Raw genomic sequence first — 18,525 nt, 5'->3', positions numbered from 1 at the left:
TTTATTTTTTTTCATATCCTTTTAAACGCAATTATGTCAAAAACGATGAAGTCTAGCAAAATGAAAATGAACCATTTAGATATTGAATATCCTAAAGTTTATACTGACGATAAAAATATCAACTCTTTTTGTGTTTCTATACATTCCCTGCTGCTACACACAGCGCTCACGTAGAGCAGACCACCAGCCGCCAGGCCAAACTGCAGGTCTCGTCTAACCCGTAGCATCATCACACAGTCAGACAAACAAGTAATGACAGTGTTTGGTCAAAACCTGACTGTTTGGTGTAAATTTAACCACAGTACTGTACATTTTTGTACTGCTGCAAACTACTGACCAGATATTTCTGTGAACATACACACAAAAAGGTGGTAGGGGTTCATTTGCATAATAATGGGCCCATAGTAATTACTACTCAAACTGGGTTTCTGATTTGAAATGAAAGGTAGTCTTTAAGTTCTGTTAAATGGTGAGCTATGTCAATAATAGTAATGCTGTCAAAAAACTGTATGAATTCCCTGTTCTCAGGTTGATTGCAATGAATTCATTTGTTCTTTTTTTTTTTTTTTTAATGCAGCATGAAGCCAATAAAAGAAAGGCAAATAAAGCGGAGAGGACGCTCAGGCTAGCACCTCTCCTCGACCCAGGATGAATTTTATCAGTTAATTTTTTATTTTGCGGTGGGTGACTTTCTTGTTTGGGCTTGAGCACCCCACCACAAAAAATAAAAATCTCTGTGCTGTGCACGTGACTGTGTACATTGAATACCCTTTTATGTCATAATGTCTCCTCACTGTGCAGAAGGAGAACAAACGTCAGGCTGGTTAACATCTCGTGTGGAAAACAGCTGATTGTTTTTTGGGGGTTTTTTCTATCATGTATAAATCCACAATTTCTTCTAAGGCAAGTTGAGTACTCAGCAAGTGTTTCATTTTAACAAAACAACAAAAAGAAGCCAGCCAAGGACACGGAAGTGTTAGGGCTTAGATGAAAAAAAAAACTGTTATGAAGAGGCAAAGGAAGCTTCAAAAAAGGAGAAGTTGGCTGTTTGTTCGGCTGCACACGATAAACTGATTTAGTAAGCATCCATGTTGCAATTTAATTTGCTCAAATTTACAAGTGAAAGATAAACAACTCGTGGAATCAATACAACAAAGCCATGTCCATTTTTTTACACTTTCTGCACACCATTGTTATAGAAAAAAAATGACAACCTTTTTCTCTGGGCGAGAGTGATAAATGTTAAATGACATACCCAGTGCACCAGTGCACTCTCCGTGAATTCTTCTATTATCTCCATCACACTTGAGTCCATTGTAGTGCCACAATAGATGAGAGGCACTACAGCAGTCAGGCAGATGATTAACAAACAATATCAGTGCTTTAATGTAGTGACAGAGTCCATCTTCTGTCAAGTGAAGTAGTTTGACATTTGTTAACCCCCCCCCCCCCCACACACACACACACACACCTCCACCCCTTCCTCTTCCTCCTCCTCTTCCTCTATGACTGTGACGCCCAGTTCCATTGCAAAACCACAGCGGAATTGTCAGAAGGCTGGAGTTGCATTCTTCTTTCCACGCTACCTACCATGTTTCCTATTATTCAAATGGATCACAACATATGTCACGGTGATTTGACAAATCATGTGCTGAGATCCCATGATGAGGCCTCGTTTCCTCGTGTGTGCAAAAGAAAACAAAAGCTTTCTCGACCTTTCTGATTTGATTGTGTACAATGTGCCAGCGTTGATCTCCATGCAATCAGACAAAAGTACAAGATAAAGAGAATAAGAAGGGAGCCAAGGTCAATTCAATCAGAATGATAGAGTATTTCGACTCTGTTGCTTCATCCCCTCAAATGTTTTTACACACTGTGTGTTGGCGCTCTCTGGTGGTAAAGAAATCAAATTGTCAATATGAATCAATTTGGATTGGAATGTTTTGGGTTTTTTGTTTTTGGTCAACAGCAAATCTTCATTAGAGATGGCTTTATGTGTCTCAAACAGTAGTTTTGGCACAGGTTAATAACGTGTGTATTTTCAACCACATCAGGGCTTTCTTTCTTTTTTTTTTATTCTTTTTTTTTGTAGTTTGACCTATAAAAGCTTGCACAAAATGGATTTTACCTTGCTGTATAATAGATAGCTATGATGTTTAAAGAAATAATTCCACCATTTGCTGACCCTAACCATTAATCAATTAATATTACTAAATATATTACAATTATATCATTGTTATTATGTTATTATTATTATTCAAATTTGATGTTATGGATACCAAATAAGAGCAAATTAATAATCAGTGGGGGTAGGGGGGGGGACATCTCATAAAGTAAATTTGTATCTCTGATTTTTTTTTTTAAAAGAAATGTAAAGATTTGTTGTCTGAGATAAATTTTTTATTCAAAAAAAGAGTACCCACTTTCAACAGTCTCCCTTTTAAGCTAACAATACAATTACTAGCTCTATGTACATTGTGATCGGCATTGGATCATAGTATTTGTAATAATGGCCTTTATATATTTAATAAACAATACATTTATTTAATAACACGTGATTGAATTAATAACTCTGACATTGTCATTTACCTTTGAGCCTTACTTCCTAGAATAGCTTTAATTCAGTTTTGGCTCCAAGTTATGCTTATTGACATATTTTCCTTGATTGTTTCCCTTGTTGTAAGTAATCCATAGAAGTATGTAAGTTATTTTGATTTTAGAAGTGACTTGTCGTTTTATGGGCACATATTGAGAACATCAAGAATTATAAGATTGATCTATATCGGATGCATAATCTGCTTTGCTTTGTGTAAGGAAAAAAAAAAACTCCCAGGACTTGTAGTTGCTGTGTTGCAGAATGTGTTGCTATGTGAGTTGATAGTGCCTGCGCAGCATTTCTTGGATAAAGCACACCTGGGATTATCCAATTGTTTCTGAGCTGCATAGATGAGATGACAGCTTCATGTAGGGCAGCAAAGTCTCTCTCACACACACACACACACACACACACACACACACACACCTACACACACACAAACTTCATCCAGCTGCAATCAGATAACTCACAGTTGGTTTATTTGCTGTTTCTTGTACAAATACAAGCAGACACTACAAAGCAATGAAAAATATTTACCTTTATTTGGCTAAATGGGTATTGCAACTTTAAAATCATATCCAAAGTCTCCAATTGCGGTTCTGTAAAAACTTGAATGCTGTGAGATGATTAATGCGCTATATAAATTAAGTTGTATTGAGTTGTATTAATACAGTGCATACTGGATGAACTTTAAATTCAAATGAAGTTCAAAATGTTGACTAAACTTGTAAATACGGTAAGCACAAAAACTACTACACATCTGGTGAACAGAAGCTCTGGTGGATGGTCACACATTCATGAGATCCTTCCATTTATGTTATTTTGGCTGTTTTGGCTGTGTTATTGGTCAAACCTAATATTTGAAAAAAGGTGTTCTACCGCCCAACCAAGTATAGTAAAGTAAAGGTGAGCACCCAACTTCCAGCATTTTTCTGCTTCTGATTTTATCCAATCAATCTCTAGCTGGATGTTGGCGGAGCCTTTTCTGCGTCGGGGGAGCTTTCGGCTGCACTGGGGTCGACCTGGCCATATTTCAGCATTAGTAGGATTTTCACTTTGGCTTCCTCCAAAGTCTCCTTCACTCCTTTCTCCAGCAGAAAACCCTCACTGTCATCCTCCGGCTGCTCTTGAGCCATTGCCCCTTCCACCGAAGTTTGCAGGTAGCGCAGGCTCAACAGGACTGACATCTGTAAGCGGTGAGGCAGGAAGGGATAGGAACAGTGAGATATGGAACACCAAACATGGATGCTAATAGACATATTACTACAAAAGGAAACAACAATCCATATTTGTAATCATATTTTGGAAAAATATATGAAATCAATACTTTTTGACTCATTTAAAATATGTAGCTTTTTTTTTTTTTTTTCATCTACCAAAATTCAGCATTCAAAATAATTCCAAAAGAAGAAATTCATGCTTTCAAAGCATTGAACTCTCGTAGGCACACATGGAGATATACTTGAACATTATAAGTCTAAATAGAAAGTGATGAACTTTGTGAATATAACTCTTTTTTTCACACATTAAGAAGAATATAAACCTATTATTATTCATATATTCCATATCATTGTGTGACACTTCCTTATTTGAATGTTTGAATTATTACGATCATGGGAAGATCACGATGAAATTTCTATTCATTGCCAAGCCCTATATTAAGATGAGTGCTGTGGCCCTGTGACCTATCTTGCATTTAGGTTGTTGTTTTTTGTTCCATTAACAATCCTTGACACTTCTGTCTACTTCACCATCATGCACAAACTAATGTTGATTGTGTACAGAAATATACTTGGGCTTTTTAGATTATTTTGCAGATTGCTAAAATGAAGACACCAGAATATTATAAATTGCTTGGATTTGAAGCAGTTCACCTGGACCTTCTGGGGCCAACAACAAATATATTGCAGTTAATTGATGCTCAATCTCATGTAAATCAAACATGATCACATTATTATTTCACTACAATTTTCACGACACTGAAGTTTGAAAGGTGGTCCAAAGTTTCTGCATTATTTTTGTGATTCTACCATCCTTGGAAATTGCCAACAATGTGGTGACAGTGTGATCCACCTGTATAAAGATGACCGATAGCACGCCAGGACCAGTTGAATTCATCAGATCCATGTAGTAGTCGATCAGAGCCTGCCTGCAGCCACGATTGTACAGGTTGAGCTCTTCATTCTGGAACTCATAGCTGTAGTGAGCGTTGTTGTCTGTCAGGTGGTACTGCAGGCAGGGCCGAGGGGACGCGGGGTTACAGCAGCTGAACGGGACGCCATCCAACAAATAGCGCCCGTCTATGTTGCTGCGGATGCGACTAGAGATTAAGGGAAGAGGGAAAAGATCAAAAGTGGAATGAAACAAGAGGACAGCTAAGGAAGGATTGTGAAGTGTCATTTAAATGTAAATATCTATCTTGCAAACCATCCACTACTTTCGCTACCATTTGAAGAAAGACGATTCTGATAATAATGCCCAATTATTTGCTTTCATTTAAGGGGAAGTCGAGTCAAATAAAATCTTCATAATAATATATTCTATGCACCCCCGCTAGCCTAATTAATATTCCATTTGTGGAATATGATTTGAGCAAAAATATTCACCAGTTTTTATCCATCCAAATCTTGTAGACCCATTTACAATCCTTCCCTTTATCAGTAAATCACTTCAACTAGTCCTCTCCTGCGCACTCATCTATTCTGCCCTTTTGGATGCTGCTTCCTCTCCACTCATGCAGATAAGGAGCTTATCTGTATTTCTTTTATCTGTCCACATAACTGTATCATCATGTACTCACTCCTTGATATCCTTGGAGGTATAGTCCAGGTATCTGCTGCTGACCCACTGGACCTCAAACCAATCCCTGAAGTTGGTGTTTCCACAACAACGAAACTCCATCTGCAGACGATCGATGGTTTCTTTTTGGAAACAGCGGCCTGGAACGTCGGTGTCCTTATAGAAACGGATCCCATTCCTCAAACCAACCTGAGATGAGGAGGGGGACACAACCATAAAGGATGGGTGCTTTTTCATCTTGATAATGACTTTCCGGAAGGTCAATCCCACATTTTTTAAGGTTTGTGGCCTTTTTTTTTTTTTTTAAACCACGCAAAGCACTGTTTGATGGTGGCATCAAAAATATTTGTATTTATTTAGTCACGTGTTTTAATTTTATAATAAATAGGGCTGCAATTAACGATTATTCAAATATTTGAGTAATCTGTCAATTATTTTGTCACCTAATGATTTTTTTTAAACGTTCTGACTTCCGTCACATTATTTAAAAACAAGGCACTGTTTCAATTAGATTAGAAATTATTGATAATTCAGTTACTGGTTTGGTCTGTAACTTATCGGAATATATGCAAGAATAATGATTGATATTTTCCAAAGTAGGAGCAGATGGTTTATTTTGATTCAACACCAATCTAATCAGTCTGCTTTCATAGAGGACTGATATTTCTTGAGCATTTGTAAGTTTTTAATTTAAAATGGTAACTAAAAGATTCCTTCTTTATCAAAAATAATTGATGAATAATTTGATCATCTATTAGTTATTTAGTCTAATTATTTATGCATATGCGTTTTAAAATCAGCAAATTAAGTTTGTTTGTGACATTGTATATCCCCTTCTCCTTCTAACTAACACGTTAATTGCTCCAGGTAGTCCATTCTTTTGTATTGTTTGTCATCAAGTCGCAAAACCTTAATACCAAAAGTTGAAATATAACACCTCTAAATTGATATTACACCCTGTCTGTAGAAAATAACACATTAAAGAAGCATAACAGCATCAGAAGTAATACTTGTAACTGTAACAAAGCATGCTGGGAAATTAGAATATCACAAACCAATCTGAGCCATGAAACTCCAAGATTTAAAATGAGAGCCCCTTCTCAGTCTTTTAAAAAAAATTTAAAACTCTCAAACATGAGCCCACCTTCAGAGACTCTTCCAGCCGTCCCTGCAGAGCGTAGCTGAGCACCACCACGATGACAAGCAGGCAACAGATGAGTGCAGCCATCGCGTACCAGCCCAGCAGGAAAACCTTCCAGCGTGGGAAGCGGTTGGGGTCCATAGAGTCCTGGCACACTCGGCCGGCTATCCAGTTCGTGATGATGGAAGCCAGGCCCACCAGCATCAGAATGTTGGGCACCACGTGGATCTCTGTGTTATCCATCACCTGGACAAGGAAAAAACAGACGGCTTACATCGCTACGTACCTTTCAGTTGGACTGCAATTGCATATTCCCACAGTTTGGTGGTTTAAATCATCTAGTGACCAGAACCTCATCCTTGTTCTGTAAAGTGAACTATTCATACATTTTACATCATACAGTACATATACTAATCCTTTTTATGTCCCCCCCCCCCCCCCCTTTGAGTAGTCCCTACTGCATAGGTAGCCAACTGCGGTCCTCGAAAGCAAATGTTTTTCATGTCTCCCTTCATTCAAATGATCAGGATTGTTATCCAGCTTCTGCAGACCTTGCTAATTATCTGACCATTTGAATCAGGGTGTTGAAAACATGCAGAACAGCGGCCCTCGGGAACCGGAGTTACCTGCCCATACCTTATTGAACAACATCAAATTGGAATGATTTAGACAAGTACAACTTGCGAATCACAATGTGAATCAATATTCTTATAAGCTCTGAGGTTTTAGACTCTTGAAGAAAGTGTTGTTCTCATGCAGGATTCTTTGTGCGTCACTTAATGCTCCTTCTCAAGCATCGCCACCACAAATCAATAACACTTTGCTTCACGACTAAGAGATTACGGCGTCCATGCTCACACTGGTGATCAATAATGTAGCAGAGGGCACACGATGGCCTGCAGCTGTCCTGTGCTGTCAGCTGCATATTGATGCCTGCAATCTATGTCAGTCCATAGGACATCGGTGTGGACGGCTTGAATTTTAGAGGTCACCATCTTCAGAATATTTGTTTCAATATTTCAGGTAGATAGATTCTAAACATAATGTTTTCAGATTGTATAAATGCTCAACGGGCTATATGACAAAGTATGTGGATTACATGTTGTCAAACAGTCACAATGCATTTGTTTTTGTTTTTTTTCAGTCCAGCTTTACCTCAGCCCTACGGAGCAGCTCTATTTTAAGGTAGACCCCCAGCGAAAAGACAAAGGACCCGCACAGTACGGCCATCCATGACAAGAGCCACAGGCCCTGGGCCAGACGCACTCGTCTCTGCTGGGTGAACTTCATCTTCAGCAGCACCATGGCTGGACTTCTCACACAAGCTGAAAGATGAGCAACAACTGAAGTTAAGGGTGAAGAGAGGAGAATCCAGAGGTGGTCGGCTGCACGAAAAAGGAAAACCCTCAGAGGTTGTTTTGTAATCCAGCGGTCAGAGCAGGCCTATGCTGGTGAGTTATTAGCAGGTTGAGCTCATCTAAGTTGTTCCTGGTGGAAAGGATCAGCAGATAGATCCTCGGGATGCTAGTGGACAGTCAATCTGAGTCGATAATCCAAAAGCACAAATTCGCTTTGATCATGAATTATTGGGGTGGAAAATGTTCGGTGTATAATCCGAGATGTCGAGAAAGTGTAGAGATTTGATAATTAGGAAAATAATTCTTCCTTTTCCTGGAGATAAGAAGTATTCCACTCAAGTAATTGGTCACTCTGTGGTCAAACCGCCTCGCCTGCAAGCTGGAATCAAAGATTTCCTCCTGTTGATGCGATCTTGTAGTCAGATGGCGCCTTGGTGGGTTTCTGCATGTGCGGTGCCCCCCCCCTTAAACCGCCATACCCATGGTTGGAGGACAGAGACTGGGCAAAGTGGAGACTTTGAAACCCTAATTCCCCCATCAGAGTCTCTGGGATCCTATTAGGAACCAGGGGCCAATGGGAAAGCAGGCCAGTGTCTGATCAGCAAAGTTGTTTTGATGGACACTTTGAAAGGGAGGGACGATTGGAATATTACGAGAGCTTTAGTCACCTGACATTCATTTCATGCATTGCGGGTGCTCAAGCAACCTGAGGACAACCTGCTCATTGAATTTGTGTCATGTGCAGGGTGGACCCTCTGCAATTAGTGGCCCCTGGGACTATATCATTTTGGATCCCACCACTATTTTCTTGGGCCCCTGTCGGTCATGTGCCTTTCGAAATATTTTCTCCCCCAATCCAATGCCAAAATTCAAGTGCTCCGTTGAAAAGTGCTCATTAAGATTATTTCAAAATAAAAAACTGCCTCTTCCGTCATAAATATTGGCACCCTTGGTTAAGACATGACAAAGGCCTTGAAATGGGCAAAAGCGGTATTAAATAATGGCTGGTTGTGTGGATGGTTTATTATATGGATTACAAATGGTGAAACTAAAGTAACGCAGGGAGTGCCAGATAAAAATGGGACTTGTATATTGTCAAGTTAGTAATTATATTAAACAGCATAATGCTACAAATAATGAAGCTATGCATTAGAGAGCCTGCAGACCTCATTGTGTTTATGATGCAAGTTAGAGAGCACCTAGATAGTGGAGGAGGATCAGTTGGATTAGATTGTTATGATAAGCATTGATGACAAATTCTATTAGTGTTGAGGCAGCACAGAAAAGCCAGCCTTCTAAGATGTTCCAATCATGTAAATTTGGCTAAATCAAAATTATGGGATGACACCACACCGGAGCTGGGATTGTAACAGCCCCATGAGAAATCTGTGTAGCCTCAGTTAAACACCTCCGGCATTTCATTTGATTTATTTCTAGAATATATTCATATTGAAAAAAATATATGGTGTGTATTGCTCAAGCTCCCCTGGAAATTCTGGAGCTGTACTTGCTTTTGTAAGACGACACCCCGTGACTCTGCACAGGACAAATATAGTTGCAAATGCATTGGAGTCAAGTTGTTGCCAAACGCTTTTCAATACTGCCCAAACAGGAAAGAAATGACTCTAAAAGTAACATCACACACTTTTATTCATATGAAATATGCATCATGAAATAGGGATGATTCAATTCAAAATCCTACCCTTATAAGACATCAATAGGAAAGGTCTTGGAAAGCCCAAACTACAAATTTGTGCACAGAGAATAAGCAATGGCATGATTAAACTAGTTTTGGAATTAAAGCAGAAATACCGTGGTACATTCTGAAGTGACATGCAATGTGTATTGATGCTGACAAATTAGGACTGGGCTATGCAGATTGAAATGACATCATTTTTTCCCAAAATCCAAATAACTTACACCGACATAATATTGTATTTACACGTTATTGCATAAGATAACTTTTAGTCATATTTCTTAAAAATGTCAGTTTACTACTATCAGTAGTACATGAGTAAAATGATCTGTGATAAATATTAACTTTCTTCTTCTGTATGGATGTTGTGCCTCTCATTTTGTTGGCAAGAGATTACCTTGCATGAGGAAAAACAACTATTCAGAAACAAAAGGTGTGATTGATAAGGTGACTTGTGCACTCGCAACCATGCTCATTAATCGTGGCGTCACGCTTACCTCATTACCCCAGAAAAGTATCTCATTCAAGATCAAGTGTTACACTAACACTAACAATATTTTATCGAAGAATTTATCCAATTCCTTCTTTTTCAATTTTGCTGCTTCTTCATTCTGCTTTTGTTTGCCAGTGTCATGTCCAGTTGATGGCAAAATGAGGGATTTTCCAGAGATGGCTATTCTGCAGGTTTCACCAAAGCTTCTGAAGCTCAAGCTAACAGGTCAGAGCAAGAGGCCTGATTTTCTTTTTTCCATCCACAGGTTGTTTTACTCATATAATACCGTCAGCTCGTTTTAATCGTCATAACAGAAGTGGTCTTTTTGAAAATTGAAATCATTTTCCTGACTTTTCAACAAAATTTATAATTGACATCAACAAAAAAATGAAATCAATGTTACATTTCCAATTCATTAATTACCAATGGTTTTTCCACTACTCTACATGACAAAAACAAGAAATAACTATACAAAAATATACATATTATTATTATTATTATTATTATTATTATTAATCATGCCTGCATTGCATGATTTAAAATATAGATTATTTGCAAATACCATTCATTATTTTATGCGTTTTGAGTAATATTAGTAGACTTACTGAAAAGTTACTTGAGATGAAAGTCAATCCCTCTGTGCAGTGTAATAACTGAATTAAATCTTGTCTCATTCTGGTTGAATATAAGAACTAATAAAACACAAGGCAAGTAATACAATGTAAATCAATACAAACAATCTTGCAATATAATCCACTGGCATTTCCAAGACGGATGAAGCATAAACACAAATGCTCAGCTACTTTGTTTCTGGCAGTGATATTAAATTGCCATCACCGTGTGTTGCTGTCGTTCTGGCCCTTTGCCACTTTGGCTCAGCTCCTACTGCCAGCTACTCGTGCTCCTGCCCTTCACCAAACCTCTCATGGGTGTGCAGCTGCTGCATAAACTCATCTAAGATCTGCTGGGCAGACATGGAGGTCACCTTCGCAGCGTCCTGCTCCAAAAGTGTCACCAATAGCTCTCCCTTTTCAGCCATACGGTCAGCACGGTGGAGCTGCTGAGGCTTAAGAGGGCTGTCAGTGTATTTTACACCCTGGGAGGACTGCTGGAGATTCCTTTGTGGTTTGGCAGTGTAATCGGCTACTATTTTCTGATAGATGGCGGTGCTCATGTCCTCCACTGAAAAAGGTGGGCTGTTGCTGGACGGGGGAACGCCTTGGGGGGAGATTTGACCTGGTTTGGGCACTTCCTGTTTGAAAGGAACAAAGGCTGTAGCAGTGTCTGACATTGTTAACCAGTTGTGTGCCTCTCCCTCCAATTTAGGAAGATGAGGTGGTTTGAGTGCCGGTGGGGTGCTGGTTGTATAGTTGTCAATGGAAGAAGGTGTTTCAATCTTCTGCACGGTCTCAGTTGAGTTAAAGTGCTTCTCCAGTAAATCTTTGATCAGACACGGAAGCTGAAAGTGAGACAGAAGAGGAAATGTCCTTTAATGTCCCCAACCACCGGACCGCGGTACCAGAGGGCAGAAGATCAAACAAAGTGTGAACGGGGTGATTCACATCACACACAATCGTGGTTGCCTTGGGGGTGAGATGGGAGGTGTAAATATACTAAAAGGAGGGGAGTGAAGCACCAATAATCCTACCAGTTGTGTTCACTATGTGCTGCAGGGCCTTCATGTTGTTATCAGTGCAGCTACCACCCCACACAGCGATAAAACGTAATGGTGAGGTTTATGAATACAATTTAATAAATCATTACAAATAAATAAATAAATAAATAAATAAATAAATTACATAAATACATAAATACATAAATACATAAATAAATAAATAAAAACCGTAGGTCGTTTATACTTGTTTTTATGCCAGTCGTATCATTTTATTTCATCATATTTATATATTTATTATAAATGTATTATTTATTTAGATAAATGTATTATTTATTTATATAAAGGCCGGTCCGCCAAAATATTCCTGACACGTAATCGGTCCGTGGTGCAAAAAAGGTTGGGGACCACTGCTGTCATGCATTGTTTGTCATTCTCATTTTGGATTGCAGGAGGTTAAGTAACGTGTCAAATTAAATGTCCCTCTATTTAAAGCACTATTTTTTTTCAAGAAAATAGGCTAATCCTCTTCTAATTTAAGTGTATTTAAAGTGAATACTCAGGAGCAAACATTAGAAACATCTGACCTCTAAACATAATGTTTGACAGTGTCGAATCTGTCAATCCAAACTGAGAATGGATTTTTTTTATACAACTCTCCTTAAGAATGCGTGCTTGTTTGCTCATTGTCCACTAGAGGGAAGCATGCTCACATTAATGTTCTCCAGCGCAGCAACTGTCCTGTGAGCGTCTTCCAACTCAGAGCTCAACTGAGACACGCGATTGAGAAGATACTTCCTCTCACTGCTGCCTATACTCTCCGACTGTGCACAGAGAGAGAGAGGTGGGGGAGGGAGAGAGACACATTCAGAAGGGAACAGCCGCTTCGGTTGACAAAGCAGCGTTTCAAAAAAGCAAGAAAAGGCTCCCTTGTGTTATTCTTGCCTTGCAGGTTTTCTCACCGCAATGTGCAAATGCTCCCCCAGCAGATTATTAGCCTGCCTGGTTCCAGTGTGTGTCTCCAGTAGGCTGCAAGTTAGAAACAATCAAGAAACAATTTTTATTTGACACTCCGATGCCTCATCTTAGATTTTGTGGGGTCAGTCAGTCATAATACCCCAATTGTCTCAAAGAAGAATGTTAAATATACTCAAAAGCTTGTGCTCAGTGTGAGCAGACAGCCTTTTTGCTCCAGGCTGTTAGTGAAACATGTTTTAGTTCAATATATTTAATAATATATTATCTGGCCGAGGTTCACTATATTTAGTCGCTCATGGGTGTGAAGTGACATCATAGATCACGCGTGAAGTTAGCAAAGGGCAAAGCTGTTGGCAAAAGTGCTCACGCTCTGTAGTCTGTAAATAGAAGTACAGATACTCATTTGGAAAACAAACAAAAAAAAAGGACTGCGGTCAAAGAAATATTGATTCGACTCATGTATGATGATAGCAGATACAGAAACGAAGTATTGGTACGCTGAAGGGAAATTATTCACTGTGTTCCATGGATCGATGAATCAATAGTAAGTGTTATGTCCAGTCACAGGATGACGAGATGTTGATTGATCACCAGGGGACACGAGCTGCTATGACTATTCGTGGGATCAACGTGAGGCCAGAGGACTTAGTGCTCTGCTGAAGTGAGGATCACATTGCTTCCCATGTGACAGGCATTGAGCGTGACATAAGAGATTGGCACTCACCGGACACTTCACTGGGTTACGCATTGATATAATCCTCCACGTTATAAACGTTTGTTGATTTCATATTCCAAACCTTTTGTATTTGTCTTTAACAATGCTGAGCTCATCCCTGGTCCTCTGCAGCTCCGACTCCAGACTTTCAATGCAGACCACTGTTTGCAGCAAGTTCTGGTGAAGATCAGTATTCTCCTCCTGTAGCACTCTGAACACACAAAACAAAAGATGGAATTTGACAGATGTGTTTGATTTTGCCGTATATCTTTGTGTTTACCAGATGTGGTATTTTAAAGAAAAAAATAGATGTACATTAATATAGATATAATATGGTCATTTAGATTTCTAACCATCCTATTTATCACAACATAAAAAGAGAAAAATACTTACTGAAGCTGCTCAGCATCACACAGTCTGTCCTATAGAAATGCAATGGGGAAGAAAATATGAAGTTATATGAGGTAACATTTGCTGTATTGCTTTAAAATAGTTTACAAGGATGTTTGGATATAGATCAAATGCACCCAGGACTAATTCAAAGACACTCAACAAATAAACTAAATGATAAAACTGCAAGAGAAACATGAAAACCTGCCAGCTATCAATTTTGTTCTGGTGTAACTTCATTGAGCATACAATGAGAGCCTTGCACATTGTTGGGGGTCAATGCTTCATCGCGAGGGACATGACACATTTCCTGTATCGATTCTGGCAAAGCTGCCCCTGGTAATTGACTCTTTACAGATCAATTAGTTCTTTTCTTCCGGGCAGAATGTTTCCACAATCTTACGCAATGTAGGGGGGGGGAAAAAAAATCATGTAACACCGGCATGCACGTTTTTGTGATATTATAGTCAGCCCAAACAACTCAAACTCTTGAGATGCTTTTTTTTAATCCACCTCAGTGAGCAATTTTTCTAAATTGCGGTGATTGCAAGGACAGCATTCTTTTGCCTACAGTTTGAATGTGTCTCCCCTCAAAGCACTGCACTTTGCTGCATTGCCGTGGTATGACTCAGAGTATGTGGTATTTGACACCGCCCTCGGAGTGACTCAGCTTCTTTGCCTCGGCAACAGGAGAGCAGCTAGTCCATTTACGGCGCGGCGCGCACGTAACCCTACCCAATTCCCTATGAGGCATTCATGACCTTACTTGCTTGCCATTTTATAATTAGTCTAACAAATCATCAAGGTGGCATCCGATTTTTTTCTTTTTTTCCTGGGAAGTATGACGCATCAGACCTCCAGAATGCAGGATAATGACGAAGCTAGTTGAGGTGTGCAATATGCAAATGAATTTGTACTGACAGCAAATACTGCAGTGTATACCACAAATAGGGACACGCATTTTACAGTGGCTCTTTTTTTGGATGCTCCCTTATAACGAAACATGTAAAAGTTGTCATTAACTTGCATACAAACAAAAACAAAAAAAATATTTGAACTAGTTCCTGAGAAATACCTGGTCATGAGAAATAAAGACAAAAGTGCAAATGATACATTGGCTTTCTTAGATAGCAGGATTACACCCAGAAACAATTTTTTTTATACTCTATTATAATTCCACACACCCTTGGGTCAAAGTGACCCGTGGATCTTATTCCAGTTCCTGAGACACAAACAAAACACACAGGTTGGTGTACTGCCTTTGTTACTAGTGATCAGGATTACACACACATAAAAAGTATTCATGACATGTTTGTGTAATTACTAAACTCACCTCCGGGTCATATTGACCCATAGACATATGACACAGGTATAAAGTATTCTGATTTGAACGGAACTCTAAGTCCAACTGTAAATGCAGTTGTCTTATTCGTATCATGAGACTACAACTTTGTGTTACTTTATAAAAGAATTGAAAGAAACTCACTCTGCATTTTTTGGAGCTTCCCACATGCATTGCATCGTGACGCCGGCTCTGCTCCGAGCTATGACTGGTAGTGGTGGAGGCTGTATCTCGGGTCCTGGATGAGTCTGATTTACCGGATGAAGACTCTGACCCGAGGCCCATTCTTCCACCCTGAGCTGAGGGTAACGGTGGGGAGGCGTTTGGCCCACGTTGGATTGCACCAGTCTGTACGTGTTGAGGCTGAGGGAAGTGTTGGGTGTGTGGGCTATAGATGGAATGGTTTTGTTGCTTAGAGTGGTGCCGCAATTTGGGCTGGCTCAACTCAGGGCTGGTGCTGGTTCCGTCCGTTAGTTGAGAACCACATCTACCGTACCTGTCCTCTGTCAGAGAGCCTCCAATGGGTGACAGCCTCTTGTCTTTACGGCTTCTTCCGTGGTGAGCATTTCGAGCGGAGGAGTAGACAAACTGATGAGGCGGCGGGCTACCCTGGTAGTTCCTCGCCGCATATGAAATCAGCCTGTCTGAATTGGAGCCATCGGAGTCTTTTCGAGAGCTGCTCCGAACACTTTTGTCTTGTCTGCTATGCTGTTTAGGATGCTGTTCCCTCTCCTCACCAGAACTTTTCCTATGCTTCTTAGGTGGGAGTTCAGGTTTGACAGGCTCAAGCGTTGGAGTTGGTGCACAGGGCTTGCCGGTCCCTTTGTTATTGTTCACCCCGAGTATAGAGAGATAGGACGGACTTATCACCTGTTTTGTTATCTCATCCAGGAAAGCTGAGAATTGCAACTTTCCCTGCACGAAATTTGCCCTCGCTTGCTCCATCTCAACTTGCGCAATCGCTTTCTGACCCTGACCACCGGGATTCTTTTGTTTGGGAACTCTTGGGGATATCACCTCCATCGATTTAGCTTTGCGTATGTCGGCAAGAGGCTCCTTGTTCTTCAGGATTCCTTTGCTGGGAAGCTGGATGGATGACACGGCTCTCTTTGGGCCCCTAGAATCTCCTAAGAGGTCTTTGTCACTGAAAGTCAGACTTTGATTCAAACTCAAAGTCTTGTATAGACTCCCACTATTTGGTGCCTTGGATTGTTTCCTGCCATCGTGGCCTTCGTTATCCTTTAGGAGGCCTTCCTCACTTCTGCTATGACTTCGGTCAAGGGGCGAAAAATCACCCCTCCCTCTCTGTTTTGTACTGCCATGTATGGGAACAGCAACACCACTGCCATTGCTGCCACGCGTGACCGTGGCAAAGATAATAGGCTCGCTGCTGTCGTCTTCCTGAAAAGCCCTGCTGCGTACGTCCGCAATATTGGAGCAGGACAAAGAATGCTGTGGACGCTCAGAGTGACGGAGACAGAAAGGATCGTTTGCACTTGCCTCCGTGAACCAGGACGATGAAGAAATGGAGGAAGAGGATGAAGAGAGAGAGGAGGAAGAAGCTTGGGCTAGAGTTACAGGAGTATTGTGGTCAAGTAATTCATCCTCATCAGTTTGGGGAGGTTGGTGCATTTGATGATGATGATAATGATGGGTGACGGTTCGAGGGTTGCCTCGGAGGTAGTGACCATGCCGATGGTGGTGGTGTCCTTGTTTTTTTTCGGAATTTCTATCAGCATCATCAAACAGCATATACCTATGGCACAAACACATTGTAAGCTGAGCTTTCACATACTTCACCATCCCTTCATTTATCCATCAATCCAACCATCCATTTTGTCCTCTTTGGGGTTGCAAGTGAGCTGGTGCAAGCTGGCACACACTGGCCTGGTCGCAAGTCGATTGGAGTGCATGTAATCAAAAGTGTCTCAATAAATGAGAACATCACAGAAAGGCTTTTTTAGTTGTTCAGTTCAAAAAAGTGAAACTCAAGGATTTATCAAACACAAGGAAACTTTGTTTGAAAAGCCTATTCCTACCTAATTTGCAACAATATTTTTGATGAGCCCATCCCAGTTGGCTGTATCCTCAACTGGCTCCTACAATATTTCACAAACAGTATTAATAATTCTCCACAAGTATTCCTACCTGTGTGACTCTGGGTCTTCGCGAAGAGGATGGTGGTGCTTCCGCAGCTTCATCTCCGCCGGTTCAGAGGGGCTGTGAACAGGCCTAAAAAACTTCTCCATCACTTGTCTCTTCCCTGGTGGTAGGCTATTAATGTCACCTTGCTTGAATTGACTGTACACAGGCCACTGATGGCTTCGACTGCTCCGAAGCTCCAGTTTCTCACAAGTAACTGTTAGTTCTGTAACCTGTTTGTCAGCTGCAAATTTTTGCTCCCCACCAAATGGTCTCGTCTTTAGCGTTACAGAGCTCACGCTCTATCGTCGTTTTAGTAAAGGCCCGGTTTCTCGGAGTGTGTGTCTACCTACTGTAGATAGGTTTGTCTCCATTGTCTGGCTGCAGAGGAATGGAATAACAGCTTTTGAGCACATAGTGGAATCCCTTCACACATGGTGGCATCATCCCTGACGTAACTGGGAGCTCATTGGCTTGGCTAAAAGAGGGCACTCAATCGAAGAACTAATCGATGTTGGACTTTTTGGAAAAATGATCTAACCAGGATACAATAAGCAAATTGATGTTGGACTTTTGGAAAAATGATCTAACCAGGATACAATAAGCAAATTGATGTACGTAACTTGATGTCTGTAGCTTGGTACTGCATGCCAAATTTACATTTCTTTACGGTCTTGCAATTATTGTTCTAAATTGACCCATTCATGTCAAGGATCCATCCTAAACTCCATAACCATGCAGGGCATGGGCCAGCCTTCGACTTTAACTCATGGTAGAACACATTTGGCAGCATTAGATTTAACCGTCATATTAAAACCGGAGGACATTTCAAGTGCCATTGTTTTAATGACCAGTAATAAATAAAACATGATTTGATTTGTCCAGCTCAAACATCAGTTGTGTCTATTTTATTCCTATATTTTGTCGTTGTTTGTTCCAACTCTATTCCAAATGATACCTGAAAAACGTGTACTTCAAAAATATCACTGAATGACAACTAAAATAATGCAGACAAAATGGTTGTTTTCACGTTTATTTAATAATTGTCTTTTAAAGATGATTACACAGCCGAATACAGTTGTCTCCTTCATAAATACTTCTATTAACACAAGTAAATCCAAATGAGCCCTTTATTTGGCTTAGTGTAAATGAACGAGTTTTGCCCAGACATAACCGGCCGCACGTCAGAGTTGGGGGAGGATGGGCTACTGATAAACCATGTGCGTGAGAGACGTGACTGAAGCCATGGAATCACGCTCACGC

The 18,525-nt window shown here is 40.3% G+C and overlaps 3 protein-coding genes and 1 long non-coding RNA gene across 5 annotated transcripts in view; 1 reads left to right on the top strand and 3 right to left on the bottom strand.

The window, feature by feature from the left end:
• ccdc88b (coiled-coil and HOOK domain protein 88B) overlaps positions 1–1,421 on the bottom strand; it is a 37,834-nt gene extending 36,413 nt beyond the window's left edge. For both annotated transcript variants that reach the window (XM_085902703.1, XM_085902695.1), the window contains exon 1: positions 1,256–1,421. In XM_085902703.1, coding sequence (XP_085758829.1) covers positions 1,256–1,315 — 60 coding nt within the window. In that variant the 5' untranslated portion in view covers positions 1,316–1,421. The remainder of the gene's footprint in view (positions 1–1,255) is intronic.
• A 1,734-nt stretch (positions 1,422–3,155) lies between these two features.
• On the bottom strand, positions 3,156–7,841 carry rom1b (retinal outer segment membrane protein 1b). The gene is made up of 5 exons (XM_085902727.1): positions 7,692–7,841; positions 6,540–6,782; positions 5,397–5,584; positions 4,670–4,916; positions 3,156–3,783 (listed from the first exon to the last, which is right to left on the bottom strand). The coding sequence occupies exons 1-5, from the start codon at positions 7,839–7,841 to the stop codon at positions 3,556–3,558; spliced, it is 1,056 nt and encodes a 351-aa protein (XP_085758853.1). The 3' UTR covers positions 3,156–3,555.
• LOC147060767 (uncharacterized) lies at positions 5,572–13,341 on the top strand. The gene is made up of 4 exons (XR_015063199.1): positions 5,572–5,675; positions 7,681–7,987; positions 10,219–10,308; positions 13,235–13,341. It is a non-coding gene; the product is annotated as an uncharacterized LOC147060767 (long non-coding RNA).
• On the bottom strand, positions 9,550–17,396 carry LOC147060766 (uncharacterized). The gene is made up of 7 exons (XM_085902715.1): positions 17,269–17,396; positions 15,265–16,876; positions 13,782–13,810; positions 13,471–13,599; positions 12,658–12,724; positions 12,409–12,519; positions 9,550–11,542 (listed from the first exon to the last, which is right to left on the bottom strand). The coding sequence occupies exons 1-7, from the start codon at positions 17,367–17,369 to the stop codon at positions 10,976–10,978; spliced, it is 2,616 nt and encodes an 871-aa protein (XP_085758841.1). The 5' UTR covers positions 17,370–17,396; the 3' UTR covers positions 9,550–10,975.
• Positions 17,397–18,525: the final 1,129 nt, after the last annotated feature.

Source organism: Syngnathus leptorhynchus, chromosome 2 (assembly GCF_054491065.1).
Source record: "Syngnathus leptorhynchus isolate UIUO chromosome 2, UIUO_Slep, whole genome shotgun sequence".
NCBI lineage: Eukaryota > Metazoa > Chordata > Actinopteri > Syngnathiformes > Syngnathidae > Syngnathus > Syngnathus leptorhynchus.
This window is presented reverse-complemented; position numbering and strand designations above follow the sequence as displayed.

What these genes read in the sequence shown, in the direction of transcription:
- LOC147060766 (XM_085902715.1), bottom strand. Translation starts at nt 17,369, where the DNA reads ATGGAGAAGTTTTTTAGGCCTGTTCACAGCCCCTCTGAACCGGCGGAG. An exon ending in GAAGCTCCAAAAAATGCAGA is followed by an intron (nt 13,811 to 15,264) that starts GTGAGTTTCTTT and finishes GCATTTCTATAG; the next exon opens with GACAGACTGTGTGATGCTGA. An exon ending in TGTGATGCTGAGCAGCTTCA is followed by an intron (nt 13,600 to 13,781) that starts GTAAGTATTTTT and finishes TTGTGTGTTCAG; the next exon opens with AGTGCTACAGGAGGAGAATA.
- rom1b (XM_085902727.1), bottom strand. Translation starts at nt 7,841, where the DNA reads ATGGTGCTGCTGAAGATGAAGTTCACCCAGCAGAGACGAGTGCGTCTG. An exon ending in AGCTGCTCCGTAGGGCTGAG is followed by an intron (nt 6,783 to 7,691) that starts GTAAAGCTGGAC and finishes TTCCTTGTCCAG; the next exon opens with GTGATGGATAACACAGAGAT. An exon ending in TATCGGTCATCTTTATACAG is followed by an intron (nt 3,784 to 4,669) that starts GTGGATCACACT and finishes CACCGCTTACAG; the next exon opens with ATGTCAGTCCTGTTGAGCCT.